At 40.8% G+C, this 23277-nt stretch overlaps 1 protein-coding gene across 3 annotated transcripts in view; it reads right to left on the bottom strand.

Annotated features, from left to right (window-relative positions):
* Nucleotides 1-23277, bottom strand: part of DOCK9 (dedicator of cytokinesis 9) — a 736189-nt gene that overhangs the window by 85752 nt on the left and 627160 nt on the right. For all 3 annotated transcript variants that reach the window (XM_053707819.1, XM_053707821.1, XM_053707820.1), the window contains exons 41-44: nt 18732-18914; nt 17749-17862; nt 16950-17165; nt 15434-15491 (exon numbers count right to left, since the gene is read on the bottom strand). In XM_053707819.1, the coding sequence (XP_053563794.1) occupies nt 15434-15491; nt 16950-17165; nt 17749-17862; nt 18732-18914 (571 nt within the window). The remainder of the gene's footprint in view (nt 1-15433; nt 15492-16949; nt 17166-17748; nt 17863-18731; nt 18915-23277) is intronic.

The following is a 23277-nucleotide window of genomic DNA, read 5'->3' as shown; positions in this document are numbered from 1 at the left end:
GAATGGTCGAAGCTTGCTCCTGTTTGATGCGGGCCACCACTTGAGGAAGAAGTGGCAACGGTGGAAATATGTAAATTAGATTGAACTTCCAATGCATCGCTAAGGCATCTATCAGCTTTGCCTGTGGGTACCTGGACCGCGACCCGTATATGAGTAGCTTTAAGTTGAGTCTGGACGCCATGAGGTCTATCTCCGGCGTCGCCCATCTGTTGCAGATCTCCGCAAACACCTTGGGATGGAGAGACCATTCCCCCGGATGAAGCGACTGTCTGCTGAGAAAGTCTGCTTCCCAGTTGTCCACACCCAGAATGTGGATCGCTGAGAGTCTCTGCCCACTCCAGAATCCGAGATACTTCCCTCATGGCTAGCGAGCTTCTCGTTCCCCCCTGATGGTTTATGTAAGCCACCGAGGTAATGTTTTCCGACTGGAATCTGATGAAATGGGACAACCCCAGGTAGGGCCAAGCCCTCAGAGCATTGAATATCGCTTGAAGTTCCAGAATATTTATTAGTAGAGTCGACTCCTCTCGAGTCCACCTGCCCTGTGCCCTTCTGGCACCCCAAACAGCTCCCCATCCTGATAGACTTGTGTCCATGGTCACAATCTCCCAGGATGGCCTCAAGAACGATGTCCCCTGGGCCAGCTGACACGGACGGATCCACCAAGAGAGGGATTCCCTCACTCGGTTGTCCAGAGAGATCTGTTGGGATAGATCTGAGTGATTGCTGTTCCATTGTCTCAACATGCATAACTAAAGAGGTCTGAGATGGAACCTGGCAAATGGAATTATATCTATGCTGGATATTATGAGCACAAGCACTTCCATACACCTGGCCACAGATGGTCTTGAGGAGGTCTGAAGGGCAAGACAGCTGGACTCAATCTTGGAACGTCTCTGATCTGTCAAGACTATCTTCATAGATATGGAATCTATTATCGTACCCAGGAACTCCACCCTGTTGCTGGGAACCAGAGAACTCTTTCCTTTGTTTATCTTTCATCCATGGGAACGAAGGAGAAGAAGAGCCCTCGAGTGGTCCACCGCAAGACTGCAAGACGGAGCTTGGACCAGAATATTGTCCAGATAAGGAGCCACCGCAATACCTCTGACTCTCACTACCGTGAGCAGAGCCTCCAGAACCTTTGTAAAGACTCTTGGGGCAGTCGCCAGACCGAACAGTAGGGCCACAAACTCAAGTTTGTGTTGTGTTGGTCCAGAAATGCGAATCTTAAGAACCTGATGTGGTCCTTGTGGATTGGCATGTGAAGGTAGGCATCCTTCAAGTCTATTGTCGTCATAAATTGCCCCTCTTGAACTAGGGGCAGGATCGATCTGATCATCTCCATTTTGAATGATGGAACTGACAGAAACTTCTTTAGGCACTTTAGGTCCAGAATTGGACGAAACGTGCCCTCCTTCTTTGGAACCACAAAAAGGTTTGAATAGTACCCTAGACCCCTTTCTGCTAGATGTACTGAAACGATTACTCCGAGAGACGAGAGATCCCTCCTGCACTCTAGAAAGGCGTCTCTCTTCTCTGGTCTTGAGGATAGGTATGACAGGAAGAATCTGCCCCTGGGCGGAGGAGTCCTGAACCCTATCCTGTAACCCTGGGTGATAACCTCCAGAACCCAAGGAATTCTGGACGTCTTTCATCCAAGCCTCTGAGAACAGAGATAGTCTGCCCCCTACACGATCCAGAGACGGATCGGGGGCCGCCCCTTCATGCCGACTGTCTCGGCGGGCTTCTTGCTCTGCTTGTTCCAAGATTGAGCTGCATTCCAAGTTCCCTTGGATTGCTCTGTCTTTGCAGCAGGCTGCTGGCGTTGAGACTTGTCTGAACGAAAGGGACAAAAAGTAGTAAAGTCTTATCCTGCGGAACGAAAGTACCCTTGCCTCCCGTGACCGTGGATATGATGGAGTCCAGGCCTGGACCAAAAAGAACTTTGGAATGGTCCCCCATAGTTTAAGCTGAGAGTCCGAAACAGGGAACAGATTTTTAAAAGAGGTACAGGGAGAAAATGACGAACCCAGTTTCTCCCACTCATTCTTAATAATCGTAGCCATCTTCATGGGAACTGAGAAGGTCTGGGGCACCACCCTGTCCTCGTAAACCATATCTATCTTAGGGATCGAAGGTTCTTCCAGAAGCTTTGGCTCCGGAACCTCCAACGTAGCAAGCACTTCTTTCAGTGAAAAGCGCAAATGCTCCATCTTAAACTTGAAATCTAGCTCCTCTGTAACCGGAGGTCTAGAAGACGCCGATTCCGTCCCAGAGACTGCACCCTCTGACGAGTCGGAGGCATCCTCCTCATCGGATAATCTCTCAGAGACATCCAACGGAGTAGATGACCCCTGGGACGGAAAGCTATGTCTTTCCCTTCGATTGCACTTCGCAAGGTGATGTAGGGTATTGAAGGCCGCAGAAACTGACTCTTGCAGCTGGGCAGCGAAATCTGGTGGCCAGGAGGCCCCTCCCGTGGGAGGATTAGTGGGGCCTTGGGGAGCTACATGTGTAATCGAACATGAATGTTGGGAACGCACCTCGCGGGCCGGAGAACCCTCAGAGGTGGATGGCTCAGTAGTACTAAATATCTTATTCTTTTTATATACTGCAATCTTATCAAAGCATGTGGAACACAGTTAAGCAGGCAGATCAACCTGTACCTCCTCACAATAAACACAGGTATTAGATTTGATTAAGGAGGGAGTATCCCCTGACATATTCTCCATAGCTTGTGCCTTAAAAACAGACTGAGATAAATTAAATGGAACCTTTATACACCAATGGCCGGGGCATTTACCACCTCCTATGACCCGGATCACAGAGAAACCATTGCATCTCCCACAAATGCTGCTCAGGAAAGAGGAAGTTGAAGAGGCCACACCCGGTCACATGGAGTGCCAAGCAGGACCGCCCCTGCACTATAGAGAAAAAGCACCAAAAACAGGCTGCGCCGACCTTCACCTGACTGTTCACACATTGCTAGAGCCTCATCTCACAAATGACGTAGCATTAACACAATAAAGGTATCATGCACAGATCCCCCCTGTTCAATAATCCCCATTCCAGGAATATTAACCCTTGATTCTATACAGATAAAAGGAGAAAAAACTGTGACCCTGTCTTCTTGCGTTATCATAAGTGTATAAATGAAAGGATCTTACCAGAATCTATGCCGTTGAACAGGAACACGGCCCTTGAAGTGTGACAGGTTAGTAGGATTGCTTCTGACATGGACTTGAGGGGAATAAAGGCGGGCAGCGAAACTCGTCAACGCTGATTGCCAAAGAGCTAGTAACATGAGTCGGGATGGTTTTGTAGAGACAACACTCCCTGCATCTCCAGACTAACTTTCATCCATGCTCTTAGTGATAGGCTGACAGGATAACTTAAAACTCCAGTCCCATGTCGAAGAATACAACCCTCCATAAGAGACTACTCCGAATCGTCTGACACTTCTCTGCCAACCTCCTGTGACGAAAGTAAAATAATGACTGGGGGATGAGGGGAGTGGGGGAGGTATTTAAGCCTTGGCTGGGGTGTCTTTGCCTCCTGCTGGTGGCCAGGTTCTTATTTCCCACAAGTAATGAATAAAGCAGTGGACTCTCCTACCATTTAAATGGAAAATGAGTTTGTAAATGTATCATTAAAGGGACAGTATACACCACTTTTTATATAATTGCATGTAATAGACACTACAATAAATAATAATATGCACAGTTGCTGATCTAAATATCCAGTATAAAACCGTTTAAAAACTTAGCTAGAAGCTCCACATTTAGTACTTTTGATAAAGATTTACTGGAGCACCCAGTGAAAGCAGACACTCCCCCCCCCCCCCTCTGTATATGAAAAGACCCTTTACACAAAGAGGAGCAATTTGGGGAAGATATACATCAGTATACTCCAAAATTTTGGGGCTTGGTTAGGAGTCTGAAAATCAGCACAATGCTATTTACAAATAAGCAAAACATAATTTATGCTTAACTGATAAATTTATTTCTCTTGTGATGTATCGAGTCCACGGATTCATCCATACTTGTGGGATATTCTCCTTCCTTATAGGAAGTGGCAAAGAGAGCACCCACAGCAGAGCTGTCTATATAGCTCCTCCCTTAGCTCCACCCCCCAGTCATTCGACCGAAGGCTAGGAAGAAAAAGGAGAAACTATAGGGTGCAGTGGTGACTGAAGTTTTTTAAATAAAAATATACTGCCTGTCTTAAATAAACAGGGCGGGCCATGGACTCGATACATCACAAGAGAAATAAATTTATCAGGTAAGCATAAATTATGTTTTCTCTTGTAAGATGTATCGAGTCCACAGATTCATCCATACTTGTCGGATACCAATACCAAAGCTTTAGGGCACGTATAAAGGGAGGGACAAGACAGGTACCTTAAACGGAAGGCACCACTGCTTGTAGAACCTTTCTCCCAAAAATAGCCTCCGAAGAAGCAAAAGTATCGAATTTGTAAAATTTGGAAAAAGTATGAAGCGAAGACCAAGTCGCCACCTTACAAATCTGTTCAACAGAAGCCTCATTTTTAAAAGCCCATGTGGAAGCCACTGCTCTAGTAGAATGAGCAGTAATTCTTTCAGGAGGCTGTTGGCCAGCAGTCTCATAAGCCAAACGGATGATGCTTTTCAGCCAAAAGGAAAGAGAGGTAGCAGTAGCCTTTTGACCTCTCCGTTTACCAGAATAAACCACAAACAATGAAGATGTTTGACGGAAATCTTTAGTTGCTTGTAAGTAGAACTTTAAAGCACGAACCACATCAAGATTGTGCAACAGACGTTCCTTCTTTGACGAAGGATTAGGACACATGGAAAACAAGGTAAGGTGAGTCACGCTGTAAAGCAGATAACTCAGCCGAAGAGATAGCTACTAAAACAAAACTTTCCAAGATAGAAGCTTAATATCTATGGAATGCATAGGTTCAAACGGAACCCCTTAAAGAACTTTAAGAACTAAGTTTAGGCTCCATGGTAGGCAACAATACAGGCTTCATCCTAACCAAGGCCTGACTAAATGCTTGAACATCTGGGACATCTGCCAGACGTTTGTGTAAAAGAATAGACAAAGCAGATATTTGTCCTTTTAAGGAACTAGCTGATAATCCCTTCTCCAATCCTTCTTGGAGACAAGACAATATTCTAGGAATCCTAATCTTACTCCCTTGGATTCACACCAATAAAAATATTTGCACCAAATCTTAAAATAAATCTTCCTGGTGACAGGCTTTCTAGCTTGAATCAGGGTATCAATGACCGACTTAGAGAAACCACGCTTTGATAGAATCAGGCGTTCAATCTCCAAGCAGTCAGATGCAGAGAAATTAGATTTGGATGCGTGAATGGACCTTGGATTAGAAGGTCCTGCCTCATTGGCAGAGTCCACGGTGGAACCGATGACATGTCCACTAGGTCTGCATACCAAGTCCTGCGTGGCCATGCAGGTGCTATCAGAATCACCAAAGCTCTCTCCTGCTTGATTCTGGCAACTAGACGTGGGAGGAGAGGAAACGGTGGAAATACATAGGCCAGATTGAAGTACCAGGGCACTGCTAGAGCATCTATCAGTACCGCCTGGGGATCCCGGGATCTGGACCCGTAACAAGGAAGTTTGGCATTCTGACGGGACGCCATCAGATCCAATTCTGGTGTGCCCCATAGCTGAGTCAGCTGTGCAAATACCTCTGGATGGAGCTCCCACTCCCCCGGATGAAAAGTCTGACGACTTAGGAAATCCGCCTCCCAGTTCTCTACCCCTGGGATATGGATTGCTGAGAGATGGCAAGAGTGATCCTCCGCCCATCGGATTATTTTGGTTACCTCCATCATCTCTAGAGAACTCCGTGTTCCTCCTTGATGATCATAAGCCCTGTGCTTTCAGAGAGTTCCAGACTGCACCCCAGCCTAGCAGGCTGGCATCTGTCGTTACTATGAGCCACTCCGGCCTGCGGAAACACATTCCTTGAGACAGGTGGTCCTGAGACAACCACCAGAGAAGAGAATCTCTGGTCTCCTGGTCCAGATACAGTTGAGGAGATAAATCTGCATAATCCCCATTCGCGCGTGCAATTTCTGTCCGAGGACTGGATTCTGATTTGCTTATCAGTTGAAGAAGAAGGCAGCTACGTAACGGTGGGGGGAGTTCGGCTGCCATATTTACCGGTTATTAGAGAGGTTAGCTACGCTGATTAGGAAAGAAGCAAGCCGGCAAGGCAGGAGGGGTATAGTGCAGGTGCATCTTCGGTTTTTTATTTTCAATATACAATCATGTTAAATGAAGTGTTGACTGTGCCTTTAAGGAGAACAAGACACATACTTTCAAAAAGCCTGAAACAAAGTCTGGGTAACAGAACAGGAATTATTAGTTCACTGATGAACTGCAGACACCTGAAGCTTTAAGACAGACAAACATTTGTCACCGCCTTTGAAAGAAAACACAAAATACAGGGATCTGGAAAAGATAAATCCCCTCAAACCGCTTTGCAAAGAATTGTTGAGACTATTTTTTTTCTGTGTCCGATTTAGAAACCACAGGCAATACTGGAACCTTTCAGCTTTACTTCAATAATTTCAACATACTTCTGTAAAATATGAAAAACAACCCATATAGGGCAAGGTTACAAGTGGAGCGGTATTTAACGACCCCGCTCAAGCGCTACCTCCACGAGAAGCTTTTTGCGCGCGCCGGGTAGTGTTTGTATTACAAGTTGAAAGTAAACAGTTTTCACTTGCACGCTAACTTGATGTGAATAATGTTGGCACAATAACTTATTCCCCCATAGAAGTCAATAGAGCAAAAAAAGTGGAAAAAACACCCTTACTCACGTGCGTATTCTCAAGTGCGCTAATCCGACATTAAAATATGAATATTTCCCATTCCAATGTTCTTCACATAGTAGAATATGTTCTACTTATTTATAAATACATATTTCTACATATGTCTGATGGTATTTTGGTACAATATATACCTGTATATATATATATATATATATATATATATATATATATATATATATATACTGTATATATAAAAACAGGATGCACTCTCTGGATTTACACAATTCAAAGCCTTTAATGTGATCGTCTGAGGGAGGGGTGATACCCCTGAAAATGTTCACATTAAAGGCTTTGAATGGTGAGTTCATCCTGTTTGTTATCGTTATTGGTATTGAAGATTGCACCCTGGTCATGTGGAGGCTTTTGTTTGTGAGAGTGCACTGATGTGGACATATATATACATATATTTACAGTAAATAATACTTGTCTATATAAGTATACATATGTATTTATGTTTGTAAATACACATATACACATATAAATACATATGTACACACATATAAACATATTTATATATTTTTCTTACACCTGAGACTTCATTTCTTTGATGCGCTACACCTTTTTTATGCAATATTTTTTTTAAAAATTATTTTTGTTACAGTGTTATAAGTCTAACTCTACTTTGTAATGTATTTTTGATGTGTTTTGTGAAAGACTTTTCTTTTACAAATCAGTTAACCAGAGCCTTGAGGACGTCATTCTAGTGTAAATCGCGATTGCACTCAAGTGATCGTTTATACTTACAACTTGTAATACGAGCGGTAAACCGGAGGCGTGTAAACATCCATAATAAAACTCTGTTAAACTGTTAACATGCCTCTCATAATCTGGCCCATAATGAGTAGGAATGGGCAATTGTTTTGCAACATTCAAAAAATAAAACAAATTTAACATATTTGTTTGTTTGTTTCAAATTTCGAATGTTTGCACCACATTCTAACATTCGTTTAATGTGATTGTATTTCTAATGCTTTCTTTAAATGTAATACTCAATTTGAAAAAACATAATTTATGCTTACCTGATAAATTTATTTCTCTTGTGGTGTATCCAGTCCACGGATCATCCATTACTTGTGGGATATTCTCCTTTCTAACAGGAAGTTGCAAGAGGATCACCCACAGCAGAGCTGCTATATAGCTCCTCCCCTAACTGCCATATCCAGTCATTCGACCGAAACAAGCAGAGAAAGGAGAAACCATAGGGTGCAGTGGTGACTGTAGTTTAAATTAAAATTTTGACCTGCCTTAAAAAGACAGGGCGGGCCGTGGACTGGATACACCACAAGAGAAATAAATTTATCAGGTAAGCATAAATTATGTTTTCTCTTGTAAGGTGTATCCAGTCCACGGATCATCCATTACTTGTGGGATACCAATACCAAAGGTAAAGTACACGGATGAAGGGAGGGACAAGGCAGGCTTAAATGGAAGGAACCACTGCCTGTAGAACCTTTCTCCCAAAAATAGCCTCCGAAGAAGCAAAAGTATCAAATTTGTAAAATTTTGAAAAGGTATGAAGCGAAGACCAAGTCGCCGCCTTGCAAATCTGTTCAACAGAAGCCTCATTTTTAAAGGCCCAGGTGGAAGCCACAGCTCTAGTAGAATGAGCTGTAATCCTTTCAGGGGGCTGCTGTCCAGCAGTCTCATAGGCTAAGCGTATTACGCTCCGAAGCCAAAAAGAAAGAGAGGTTGCCGAAGCTTTTTGACGTCTCCTCTGTCCAGAGTAAACAACAAACAGTGTAGATGTTTGGCGAAAAATTTTAGTAGCTTGTAAGTAAAACTTTAAAGCACGGACCACGTCCAGATTATGTAAAAGGCGTTCCTTCTTTGAAGAAGGATTAGGACACAATGATGGAACAACAATCTCTTGATTGATATTCTTGTTAGAAACTACCTTAGGTAAAAACCCAGGTTTTGTACGCAGAACTACTTTATCTGAATGGAAAATCAGATAAGGAGAATCACATTGTAAGGCAGATAACTCAGAGACTCTCCGAGCCGAGGAAATAGCCATCAAAAACAGAACTTTCCAAGATAAAAGTTTGATATCAATGGAATGAAGAGGTTCAAACGGAACCCCTTGAAGAACTTTAAGAACCAAGTTTAAGCTCCATGGGGGAGCAACAGGTTTAAACACAGGCTTAATTCTAACCAAATCCTGACAAAAAGCTTGAATGTCTGGAACTTCTGCCAGACGCTTGTGCAAAAGAATAGACAGAGCAGAAATCTGTCCCTTTAAAGAACTAGCTGATAATCCTTTTTCCAAACCCTCTTGGAGAAAGGACAATATCCTAGGAATCCTAACCTTACTCAATGAGTAATTCTTGGATTCACACCAATAAAAGGTATTTACGCCATATCTTATGGTAGATTTTCCTGGTGACAGGCTTTCGTGCCTGTATAAGGGTATAAATGACTGACTCTGAGAAGCCACGCTTTGATAAAATCAAGCGTTCAATCTCCATGCAGTCAGTGATTGAAAGGACCTTGTAGTAGAAGGTCTTGTCTCAGAGGCAGGGTCCATGGTGGAAAGGATGACATGTCCACTAGGTCTGCATACCAGGTCCTGCGTGGCCACGCAGGCGCTATCAAGATCACCGATGCCCTCTCCTATTTGATTTTGGCAATCAGTCGAGGGAGCAGAGGAAACGGTGGAAAAACATAAGCCAGGTTGAAGAACCAAGGCGCTGCTAGAGCATCTATCAGTGCCGCTTCTGGGTCCCTGGACCTGGATCCGTAACAAGGAAGCTTGGCGTTCTGGCGAGACGCCATGAGATCCAGTTCTGGTTTGCCCCAACGATGAACCAATTGAGCAAACACCTCCGGATGGAGTTCCCACGCCCCCGGATGAAAAGTCTGACGACTTAGAAAATCCGCCTCCCAGTTCTCTACACCTGGGATATGGATTGCTGACAGGTGGCAAGAGTGAGTCTCTGCCCAGCGAATTATCTTGGAGACTTCTAACATCGCTAGGGAACTCCTGGTTCCCCCTTGATGGTTGATGTAAGCCACAGTCGTGATGTTGTCCGACTGAAATCTGATGAACCTCAGAGTTGCTAATTGAGGCCAAGCTAGAAGAGCATTGAATATTGCTCTTAACTCCAGAATATTTATTGGGAGGAGTTTCTCCTCCTGAGTCCACGATCCCTGAGCCTTCAGGGAATTCCAGACTGCACTCCAACCTAGAAGGCTGGCATCTGTTGTTACAATTGTCCAATCTGGCCTGCGAAAGGTCATACCTTTGGACAGATGGACCCGAGATAGCCACTAGAGAAGAGAATCTCTGGTCTCTTGATCCAGATTTAGCAGAGGGGACAAATCTGTGTAATCCCCATTCCACTGACTGAGCATGCATAGTTGCAGCGGTCTGAGATGTAGTCGCGCAAATGGCACTATGTCCATCGCCGCTACCATCAAGCCGATTACTTCCATACACTGAACCACCGAAGGGCGCGGAATAGAATGAAGAACACGGCAAGATTTTAGAAGCTTTGATAACCTGGATTCTGTCAGGTAAATCTTCATTTTTACAGAATCTATCAGAGTCCCTAGGAAGGAGACTCTTGTGAGTGGGGATAGAGAACTCTTTTCCTCGTTCACCTTCCACCCATGTGACCTGAGAAATGCCAGAACTATGTCCGTATTCCAGATAAGGGGCCACTGATATACCTCGCGGTCTTAGGACCGCCAGAACCGATCCCATATCCTTTGTAAAGATTCTTGGAGCTGTAGCTAACCCGAAGGGAAGAGCCACAATTGGTAATGCCTGTCCAGAAAGGCAAACCTTAGGAACCGATGATGATCTTTGTGAATCGGTATGTGAAGGTAAGCATCCTTCAAATCCACTGTGGTCATGTACTGACCCTCCTGGATCATAGGTAGGATGATCCGAATAGTTTCCATTTTGAACGATGGAACTCTGAGGAATTTGTTTAAGATCTTTAGATCCAAAATGGGTCTGAAGGTTCCCTCTTTTTTGGGAACCACAAACAGATTTGAATAAAAACCCTGTCTCTGTTCCGACTGTGGAACTGGACAGATCACTCCCATAACTAGGAGGTCTTGCACACAGCGTAAGAATGCCTCTTTCTTTATCTGGTTTACAGATAATCTCGAAAGGTGAAATCTCCCTTGAGGAGGGGAAGCTTTGAAGTCCAGAAGATATCCCTGAGATATGATCTCCAACGCCCAGGGATCCTGAACATCTCTTGCCCACGCATGGGCGAAGAGAGAAAGTCTGCCCCCTACTAGATCCGTTACAGGATAGGGGGCTGTTCCTTCATGCTGTCTTAGAGGAAGCAGCAGGCTTTCTGGCCTGCTTGCCTTTGTTCCAGGACTGGTTAGGTTTCCAGCCCGGCTTGGATTGAGCAAACGTTCCCTCTTGTCTTGTTCAAGGCACCTGCCTTGAAGTTTCGAAAGGCACGAAAATTAGACTGTTTGGCCTTTGATTTGGCCCTGTCTTGAGGAAGGGTATGACCCTTACCTCCAGTAATGTCAGCAATAATTTCCTTCAAACCAGGCCCGAATAGGGTCTGCCCCTTGAAGGGAATGTTAAGTAATTTAGACTTTGAAGTCACGTCAGCTGACCAAGATTTAAGCCATAGCGCCCTACGCGCCTGGATGGCGAATCCAGAATTCTTAGCCGTTAGTTTAGTCAAATGAACAATGGCGTCAGAAACAAAAGAATTAGCTAGCTTAAGTGTTCTAAGCTTGTCAAGTATTTCAGTCAATGGAGTAGCTGTCTGAAAGGCCTCTTCCAGAGACTCAAACCAGAACGCCGCAGCAGCAGTGACAGGCGCAATGCATGCAAGGGGCTGCAGGATAAAACCTTGTTGAATAAACATTTTCTTAAGGTAACCTAATTTTTTATCCATTGGATCTGAAAAAGCACAACTGTCCTCGACAGGGATAGTGGTACGCTTTGCTAAAGTAGAAACTGCTCCCTCCACCTTAGGGACCGTCTGCCATAAGTCCCGTGTGGTGGCGTCTATTGGAAACATTTTTCTAAAAATAGGAGGGGGGGGGGGGGAAACGGCACACCGGGTCTATCCCACTCCTTATTAATGATTTCTGTAAACCTTTTAGGTATTGGAAAAACATCAGTACACACCGGCACTGCATAGTATTTATCCAGCCTCCCCAAGCAATACAGAGGTTCTCAAGCTTAAATTTAAAAGTAGAAATATCTGAATCAGGTTTCCCCGAATCAGAAATGTCAACCACAGACTGAAGCTCTCCTTCCTCAGCTTCTGCATATTGTGACGCAGTATCAGACATGGGCCTTAAGGCATCTGCACGCTCTGTACTACGTCTAACCCCAGAGCTATCGCGCTTTCCTCTGAATTCCGCTGACAGGGTATTATCCATGATTGCCGCCATGTCCTGCAAAGTAATCGCGATGGGTGTCTTTGATGTACTTGGCGCCATTTTAGCGCGAGTCCCTTGAGCGGGAGTCAAAGGGTCTGACACGTGGGGAGAGTTAGTCGGCATAACTTCCCCCTCGCCAGAATCCTCTGGTGATAATTTTTTTAAAGATAAAAGCTGATCTTTATTGTTTAAAGTGAAATCAATACATTTAGTACACATTCTCATATGGGGTTCCACCATGACTTTTAAACATAATGAACAAGGAGTTTCCTCTATGTCAGACATGTTTATACAGACTAGCAATGAGACTAGCAAGCTTGGAAAACACTTTACATCAAGTTAAACAAGCAATTTAAAAAACGTTACTGTGCCTTTAAGGGAAACAAATTTTGCTAAAATTTGAAACAGTGAAAAAAGGCAGTTAAACTAACGAAATTTTTACAGTGTATGTAACAAGTTAGCAGAGCATTGCACCCACTTGCAAATGGATGATTAACCCCTTAATACAAAAAACGGATTAACAAATTGAAAAAAACGTTTTTTAAACAGTCACAACAACTGCCACAGCTTCACTGTGGCTTTACCTTCCTCAATATATGACTTTTGAAGCCTTTTGAGCCCTTCAGAGATGTCCTAAAGCATGCAGGGGACTGCTGAGGGAAGCTGAATGTCTCTGTAATTTTAACTGCGCAAAAAAGCGCTAAAATAGGCCCCTCCCACTCATATTACAACAGTGGAAAGCCTCAGGAAACTGTTTCTAGGCAAAAATCAAGCCAGCCATGTGGAAAAAACTAGGCCCCAATAAGTTTTATCACCAAAGCATATATAAAAACGATTAAACATGCCAGCAAACGTTTTATATTGCACATTAATCAGAGTATATACCTCTGATAGCAAGCCTGATGCTAGTCGCTATTAAATCACTGTATTTAGGCTTAACTTACATTAATCCGGTATCAGCAGCTTTTTTCTAGCAAATTCCATCCCTAGAAAAACTTAAACTGCACATACCTTATTGCAGGATAACCTGCACGCCATTCTCCCTCTGAAGTTACCTCCCTCCTCAGACATATGTGAGAACAGCAGTGGATCTTAGTTACTTCTGCTAAGATCATAGAAAAACGCAGGCAGATTCTTCTTCTAAATGCTGCCTGAGATAAAATAGTACAACTCCGGTACCATTTAAAAACAATAAACTTTTGATTGAAGAAAAAACGAACTATATTACACCACTTTCCTCTTACTACCTCCAGCTATGTTGAGAGCTTGCAAGAGAATGACTGGATATGGCAGTTAGGGGAGGAGCTATATAGCAGCTCTGTTGTGGGTGATCCTCTTGCAACTTCCTGTTAGGAAGGAGAATATCCCACAAGTAATGGATGATCCGTGGACTGGATACACCTTACAAGAGAAATTTGAATTGATAGATTTGTAATAGTATTTCTAATGATCTCTTTAAATATAATATTTGAATTATGCAAAACTGGAAATAGAAAAATATATTTGTATCGATTTATGTATTAATTTACTAAATTCCCTACCACATGAACTATTGAACTCCTGAATAGTATTTGTTAAATCGAATGTTACATTAGAAATTTTAAACATTCGAAAATGAATTTAACATTTTAAAACCGGAAGTAACACTCATTTAACACATTTTTATGGATTTTCATTATTATGAACATTCGATTGTCCAAAACGAATGTCAACATTAGTATTTGTTCCACCAAGCGAATTGCACTTTCACCACATTCGCCAATGCTTAATAATGAGGCATACAGGAATACTTATAAACACTACCAAATGTATTTCCTAAAAGTTTATGTCTATGCAGGGCAGAAACAGATCTTGACTGTAGCTGCTTAGTACTAATGTTAACTGCAAACGCTTGATATTATCTACAGGTCACTGAAATGTGGCTTTTTAAAAGATGATCTGAAAACACTGAATTCCCATAAATAGCAAAGCCAAACGCTACATTCAAGCACTGCATGCACCCAAGCCCTTTATTCTTTGCAGCAGAATAAATGTAGAAAGATTTTCACACACAATTTAAAAGATAATGTGTTAGTCATGTTGGTGTGACCCCTGCAACATCATTAACCTCTGCAACATCATTTTACAGTGAAAGCAGGGGAGGCACTACTGCTGGTGCAGCGGCACCAGGACTCAAGTCCTGGGGGGTCCATAGCAACCAGTCTATACCTAGGCGTATGCAAAATCTGTACAATCCTAAGGCAGGGGACCTTTTATTAGTGCAGGTTGCAGGTGTATCTATTTATCTATTACCAAAACAATTATGCAGAGAAGCATGTGTATCATTCCTCACTGAGTTACCTTTGTGGGTGCGAAAATAATTTTTTACCAAGGCCCTCTGTTGTGTAGATCCGCTACTGAGTAAGAGGCATAGTAGGACTTCAATTTCACAAGCGAGAAAATAGACAGGGGTCTGAGAGTTCTAGGTGTGAAGGAATGGTAGGACACTTGTAGTTTACATAAATAAATAGTGAGGGGGTAAGAGCTATGTCAAAAGTGAATACATTAAAGGAACACTAAAGTCAAAATTTAATTTTCATAATTTATATAGAACAATCGAATTTCTGAGGCACCAGCTGATACTCAGCATGTCCAAGAATTCATAGAAAATATGTATATGCATTTTGTGACTGGCTGATGGCTGTCACATGATGCAGGAAAAAAAATGCTCAATAAAAGCAGCCCAATGAATAAGAATCTGCAATGGTCCACTGAACTCAACCATGACATGCCGCCTTGCCTGTCCCTCCAAGATTGATGTTAAAACAGACTCTGTGGGGGAGACTTTGGCACTTGTTATGTGGGAAATGCAGGATGACACCACCAATAAGCTGCAGGCTCCACTGACAGCTCAGGTGGTCCGAGCACCACAACAGCAAGCATGCTCAACTGAGAGGGGTCAAATATATTCTAATCTGTACCAAATAAAACAATATTTAGCTGCAGCCTGTACTTCATCATTTCAGATAAGATGAAATAGAGCTAAAGTAAATTATGTTACATATTTTAATTAACTATGTACTATATTTTCACAAAATCTATCAAACATTACAAAAAAAGGAATTTTCCACTTTTAGTTTCAGGTAATAAAACTTACTAGCTAAGTGTACATGGTCATTAAGCATTATGAAATATGTTTTATTGACATACAATATGGATACTAAACCTACCTTTTCTTGTAAGGTATTCCGCCACAAGAGCAGCCACATGAACATAACACATTGCAGCCTGAAATACATTTGAAACACAATATTTATTAAATGCACTGTTTTTTTCATAAGCAGTTCAAAACTGTGTAGATCTAATGACGTCTTTACAAGTAAGGCGACAAAACCAAACAAAACATCAAAAGAGCAGGCACTTACAGATAACGATTTTTCTTTACAGTCATTATGATAAAACATTTATTTACTACCAACAAGGATACTAGACCTATGAGTAGCTTTAAAGATACAACATAAAGGGATATTTCTGTCACATCAGTGCATTTTTCTATACACAAGTATTAACTATTGTCATTGTGGATGCACTCAGCATATACATAGCTACTCCATATGGTTCATGCCGAGTAAACAATGAAACAGTGAGAGGATTTACAAAAACATTTTTTTTGCTAAAACAAGTTTATTGCAAAATTGATTCTAATGAAAACTGAAGCATGTATGATTCAATTGTGACAACAATGTTCTCCTTGGCTCATTTACTTCCACATTATGAATTCAACCATCAGTTCAGTACAAGCTAGAGGAGAGAGGAAGCCACACACAAGACGACTAGGCTTATAAATAACAGGTGGATAAAAGAGTTTAGAAGACCTCCCTGCGAATCCTCTAGGAACATTTGGTCATTAAACCACATTTATCCATTAGAGTAAAGATGCAGAACTTCACTAACTAATACTTGAAAGGGGTTAAAATATGACAATGACTTGAAGACAGCTGCAGGCACAAGAGGGAAACCAATAGCATGATAAGTATTATCCATTGTATTGTAGTTGTACCCAGCAGTTTCATGCCCATTTAACACAATTGGCTGTGTATACAATGCTTCATGTAGATCTACAAAAAACGGGACGTCAGTTGGAAGTTGTGTGCACAGAAAAATCTAATAGTTTGCAATGGGACCACTGTGTTTTGCACCGTGGGGTAATATTAAAAGTATCCACTTTAACTCCAAAGAAAATAATTAGCTTATAGAAAAAGTAAGGAACCAAATATCTGTCTGTTGAAAAGATATTTGGTTACTTACTCTTACTTTAAGAAATAGTTGATGATTCTATTTAGTTGAATACATTTTAACAAACATATGTCATTGAGTATATTTTATTCTTAAAAATCAATTTGTGCAATTACATCTTACATATGGAGTTGATAATCAGTGTTGTTGCTTTATTGATGCACAAGAGCAGTAAACAGGCCAGTTATGCCAACTGAGCATGTGTGCCCACCTCCATATAGCCTTATCTGAACTGCACACCACACTTATGCTTCAGATTCTTGTGCCCATGCAAGTGAAGAGGTTCCCCTACAGATACAGATACATTATATTCCCCTACAGATACATTATATTATTAGTTGTTTAATATGATACAAATGTGTGACGTGATATTTTCCAGTTAATTATATTTATATACATCCTACTGTTACTGATAATTAATAATACGTTTTGTACTGAATTGCCTCATACCTCTGACAGATCTCCGTGCTTCACATGAATTCTTGCCATGCTGTCCAGCCAGGTTTTCCTGAGCTCAGGTGTGCTAGCATAGGACTTGGCTAAACTATACTGCAGGTCGACTAACATCTCTGGATCATTCTCATGCTCCTTCATTTGTGCTGTGGCCATTAACACTGTACGGATCCTTTTTGTAAGATCCTTTACATCAGAGGAAAATGTTGTGTGCTGCAAAAGAAACACACAGATTATTACAGGACAGAATACATTCACATGTGTGTTTTATTTATTTCTTAAATGGAAATATAGATTCAAAAGTTTTGCATCAGTCCCTTTCCAATGACTTTGGAAGTGAGAAATGACACTATAGTCAATGGTTAAGAAGGTCTGAAGGGTGCAGTAATCATTGTGTCCTGAAAGATAAATGGTGGTATTGGCAAAATATTCATGTAGGGAACAATGTATGTGTACTATCTTGCAAAGAAAAGGAGAATGGTAAATTGGAGTAAATAATATATTTGTTAAATATTCACAATTATGTCAAAGTTAAAGTGCACACCCTACAGGTTGACTGGGGTTTCTCACAAATATGAAAATAATATTAGTAGTATGTAGTTAAATATGGTTACAACACTGAAACGAGCAGTACTGACATGTATAATATGTAAAAATAAAAACATTTTGATTAACTCAAACTATATATATATATATATACATACATACAAAGTTGTAATTCTCGAAGCAAAATGGGATATGTGTTATTTAGATAATAAACAGCCTGTTTATAGTTTGCACCACACTGCTCACCCACCTTAATAAGTCGATCACTGTTCGCACAGTTATTAATGATAGACAGTGACTGCTGGAATCTCGTGCCCCCTATGCCAACCACGTCCGCTATCAGCTGACTCACTGATATTATTACCTAGAGTACAGAGAGACATCCCAGAAAGAACATATCAAAAATGAAAACAAAAACAAATGAAGCAGGATGGTAACAAATGAGGGGTAGATTATGAAAACATGGCAGAAATCCTACATTAAAACATTAAGACTATGACCCCCAGCCCAATCTATCATGGTAAAATATCCCAGACATACATTTGTGTGTTGTGGGGGTCTACTACTGTGAGGTCTAAATGACCACAGGCAGTTATACTTTGAAGTTAGCCCATCAGTTTGTCTTACCAGGGTACTCGAACATTTATTTTGCAGGGACTCAACCATAGCTTCTCAAGGGATGTATAGATAATGAGGATGCGGCTATGGAGAAAGCTGAACTGGTGTTCTACCTAATCAAGGAAGCTTCTCTGTTCTAAAGCCTTAATATGTTATTGCAATATTTAATAAAAACTTACAACAACAAAAATGTTTTTGATTAATAAAAAATAAATAAATAGTTTGCAGTGTTCTCAACAGAAAATGTTGCCAACTGTGTCGCATTATGAAGTAGCCGAGTGGGGGGCAGTATCATACTTTCTAATATTATAACATTTTCTGCAACATTGAACATTTTTAATATTTCTTTTTTAATAATTCATTTTTTAAAGTCCTAGGGAGAACACTGGATTGCTACTATACAACTATGGTTTTACATATACTCTGTCTGAACCACAACACATTTTTGGGGGGTTTCATATCCCTTTAATGTCAACATGACAATGAAAACCTTTTACAGAAAGATAATAACTATGCTCATATAAATAATTTAACAAAACCCATTTATAAGAAACTGGACAAGAATTCTTAACACAAAGGTAAAACTCCATACCATGCAGCTCTACATATTATTACCTGAAGATGTGTTCTGACAAATGATTTCTTTCCAGTGTAATCAAAGTTATTTCTCATTAAGAAGTAGAGGAGTTGTGACGATTCTGTCCGGATAGAGCTCAGTTTGGAATTGCAGCACTTGAGGATTTCATAACACAAAGCAGCGCACATATCAGCTCTTCCTTCATAAAATGTAGAGGGAAACTAAAACATAGAAACAGTAAAAGTTAGTCTTTATATAAAATTGATGGAAATATTAAATAAAAGACAACATTTGACTTACATTAGTCACCATGTATGTGACATTAAAAGCAAAATTATGAAGAGGATAAAACTGTATATAAATATATCCAGTAAATAATACAAGTTACCAAAAATAACACTATTTTAAAAAAAAATTAAATAAATGACTTTCTTTCTATAATTACTGAATAATTTGAACAGTCTAATTGTAATTTGTAGTGGTTAGTAAGTGAATAACAATGTTAAATAGAATCCCTACGGTATGCTAAGGAACAGTATGGTTACAAGTGAAAGTCACCAACTATAGAAAGTACCAGAAGTTCGATATTTCAGTCCTACAGAGCACAAAGCCAGCAGTTTTCAAGTCTTGGCAGATACCATAGAGCAATAATAGACTAATGGCAGACAGACCTCTGTAACCAGCTTGAAGGAGAAGGAAGCAGGAGTTATTGACTGCATAAGGACCCAACTGCAACCAGTGTATTTTATATTCAATATTAAATTGCTTTCTTTACATAATAGGTAATGGCACATGAAGCAAGGAAGAGACTGTTAGTAAAAGATAACTCAGAAAAGGAAGACATTTTAAGTAAAGTTTCTTAAGGGTCATTCTCCTTTACCACTACCACTACCACCACCACCACCACGTCTTTTCTCCAGTTTAACGGTTAACCAAACTAAAGGAATGAAATAAAGAGAGAATGAACATGGATGTGGTGAATTGTCCTGCGTTCTAAAACATTTATGAGGAGGCCTGTCTCAGGAGGTGAAGAAAGTCTTTGAAAATCTAAACGGCCACATTTGACCATATATAAAATAAAACTAAGATATCGTCCAGGTATGGAGACACCAAAATTCCTTGAGGTCAAATTACAGATAAAATCATTCCCAGAACTTTTATAAAAAAAATTCTAGGAGCAGTAGCCAGACCAAAAGGAAAAGCAACAAAATGAAAGTGTTTGTCCTGAAAATGCAAAACGAAGGAATTGATGATGGTCTATGTGAATAGGGATATGAAGGTAAGCATCTTTCAAATCTATTGTGGACATAAACTGCCCTTGTTGAAAAGGGGGGGGGGGGATAGTTTGAATTATTTGCATTTTGAATGCAGTAACCCTGAGAAATTTGTTTAGAATTTTTAAATCCAGAATCGGCCTGGAAGTTTCCTACTTGGGAGCTATGAAAAGGTTGGAGTAAAATCCCTGGCCTTGTTGTAAAATTTTAACTATTATTCCCATGAGTTCTAGATCCTTCACACAATGAAAAAATGGGTTGAACCTTCACAGTGTTTTTGGAGACATGGTACAAAAGAAACCTTCCTCTGGGAGGCCTAGATCTGAAACCTATTCGGAATCTTTGAGAAAAAAGTGCAATCTGCCCTACCAGAAAAATGTGGACTTAAAAGAAGGCTTTTTTTTTTTTTTTTACCGTTTAACCCTGTCCCAAGAAGGTAAAGGAAACTGTCTTTTTCAAGAACATAAAATAGCATTAAAAAAAACAATTTATGTAAGCACTTACCTGATAAATTAATTTATTTCATAGTGGCAAGAGTCCATGAGCTAGTGACGTATGGGATATACATTCCTACCAGGAGGGGGCAAAGTTTCCCAAACCCCAAAATGCCTATAAATACACCTCCCACCTCATTCATACCTCAGTTTAACGTATAGCCAAGTAGTGCGGTGTAAAAAAAATAAAAAGCATACAAAAAGAGGAACTGGAAAAATAATGTGCTTTATACAAAAAAACATAATTTATGTAAGAACTTACCTGATAAATTCATTTCTTTCATATTAGCAAGAGTCCATGAGCTAGTGACGTATGGGATATACATTCCTACCAGGAGGGGCAAAGTTTCCCAAACCTCAAAATGCCTATAAATACACCCCTCACCACACCCACAATTCAGTTTAACGAATAGCCAAGAAGTGGGGTGATAAAAAAGTGCGAAAGCATATAAAATAAGGAATTGGAATAATTGTGCTTTATACAAAAATCATAACCACCCCAAAAAAAGGGCGGGCCTCATGGACTCTTGCTAATATGAAAGAAATGAATTTATCAGGTAAGTTCTTACATAAATTATGTTTTCTTTCATGTAATTAGCAAGAGTCCATGAGCTAGTGACGTATGGGATAATGATTACCCAAGATGTGGATCTTTCCACACAAGAGTCACTAGAGAGGGAGGGATAAAATAAAGACAGCCAATTCCTGCTGAAAATAATCCACACCCAAAATAAAGTTTAATGAAAAACATAAGCAGAAGATTCAAACTGAAACTGCTGCCTGAAGTACTTTTCTACCAAAAACTGCTTCAGAAGAAGAAAATACATCAAAATGGTAGAATTTAGTAAAAGTATGCAAAGAGGACCAAGTTGCTGCTTTGCAAATCTGATCAATCGAAGCTTCATTCCTAAACGCCCAGGAAGTAGAAACTGACCTAGTAGAATGAGCTGTAATCCTTTGAGGCGGAGATTTACCCGACTCAACATAGGCAAGATGAATTAAAGATTTCAACCAAGATGCCAAAGAAATGGCAGAAGCTTTCTGGCCTTTTCTAGAACCAGAAAAGATAACAAATAAACTAGAAGTCTTTCGGAAAGACTTAGTAGCTTCAACATAATATTTCAAAGCTCTAACAACATCCAAAGAATGCAATGATTTCTCCTTAGAATTCTTAGGATTAGGACATAATGAAGGAACCACAATTTCCCTACTAATGTTGTTAGAATTCACAACTTTAGGTAAAAATTCAAAAGAAGTTCGCAACACTGCCTTATCCTGATGAAAAATCAGAAAAGGAGACTCACAAGAAAGAGCAGATAATTCAGAAACTCTTCTGGCAGAAGAGATTGCCAAAAGGAACAAAACTTTCCAAGAAAGTAATTTAATGTCCAATGAATGCATAGGTTCAAACGGAGGAGCTTGAAGAGCCCCCAGAACCAAATTCAAACTCCAAGGAGGAGAAATTGACTTAATGACAGGTTTTATACGAACCAAAGCTTGTACAAAACAAAGAATATCAGGAAGATTAGCAATCTTTCTGTGAAAAAGAACAGAAAGAGCAGAGATTTGTCCTTTCAAAGAACTTGCGGATAAACCTTTATCTAAACCATCCTGAAGAAACTGTAAAATTCTCGGAATTCTAAAAGAATGCCAAGAAAAATGATGAGAAAGACACCAAGAAATATAAGTCTTCCAGACTCTATAATATATCTCTCTGGATACAGATTTACGAGCCTGTAACATAGTATTAATCACAGAGTCAGAGAAACCTCTTTGACCAAGAATCAAGCGTTCAATCTCCATACCTTTAAATTTAAGGATTTGAGATCCTGATGGAAAAAAGGACCTTGCGACAGAAGGTCTGGTCGTAGCGGAAGAGTCCACGGATGGCAAGAGGCCATCCGGACAAGATCCGCATACCAAAACCTGTGAGGCCATGCCGGAGCTACCAGCAGAACAAACGAGCATTCCTTCAGAATCTTGGAGATTACTCTTGGAAGAAGAACTAGAGGCGGAAAGATATAAGCAGGATGATACTTCCAAGGAAGTGATAATGCATCCACTGCTTCCGCCTGAGGATCCCGGGATCTGGACAGATACCTGGGAAGTTTCTTGTTTAGATGAGACGCCATCAGATCTATTTCTGGAAGCTCCCACATTTGAACAATCTGAAGAAATACCTCTGGGTGAAGAGACCATTCGCCCGGATGCAACGTTTGGCGACTGAGATAATCCGCTTCCCAATTGTCTATACCTGGGATATGAACCGCAGAGATTAGACAGGAGCTGGATTCCGCCCAAACCAGAATTCGAGATACTTCTTTCATAGCCAGAGGACTGTGAGTCCCTCCTTGATGATTGATGTATGCCACAGTAGTGACATTGTCTGTCTGAAAACAAATGAACGATTCTCTCTTCAGAAGAGGCCAAGACTGAAGAGCTCTGAAAATTGCACGGAGTTCCAAAATATTAATCGGTAATCTCACCTCCCGAGATTCCCAAACTCCTTGTGCCGTCAGAGATCCCCACACAGCTCCCCAACCTGTGAGACTTGCATCTGTTGAAATTACAGTCCAGGTCGGAAGCACAAAAGAAGCCCCCTGAATTAAACGATGGTGATCTGTCCACCACGTTAGAGAGTGTCGTACAATCGGTTTTAAAGATATTAATTGAGATATCTTTGTGTAATCCTTGCACCATTGATTCAGCATACAGAGCTGAAGAGGTCGCATGTGAAAACGAGCAAAGGGGATCGCGTCCGATGCAGCAGTCATAAGACCTAGAATTTCCATGCATAAGGCTACCGAAGGGAATGA

Source organism: Bombina bombina, chromosome 3 (assembly GCF_027579735.1).
Source record: "Bombina bombina isolate aBomBom1 chromosome 3, aBomBom1.pri, whole genome shotgun sequence".
NCBI classification, from domain to species: Eukaryota; Metazoa; Chordata; class Amphibia; order Anura; family Bombinatoridae; genus Bombina; species Bombina bombina.
The sequence above is the reverse complement of the archived record's forward strand: the minus strand, read 5'-3'. Positions and strand labels throughout refer to the sequence as shown.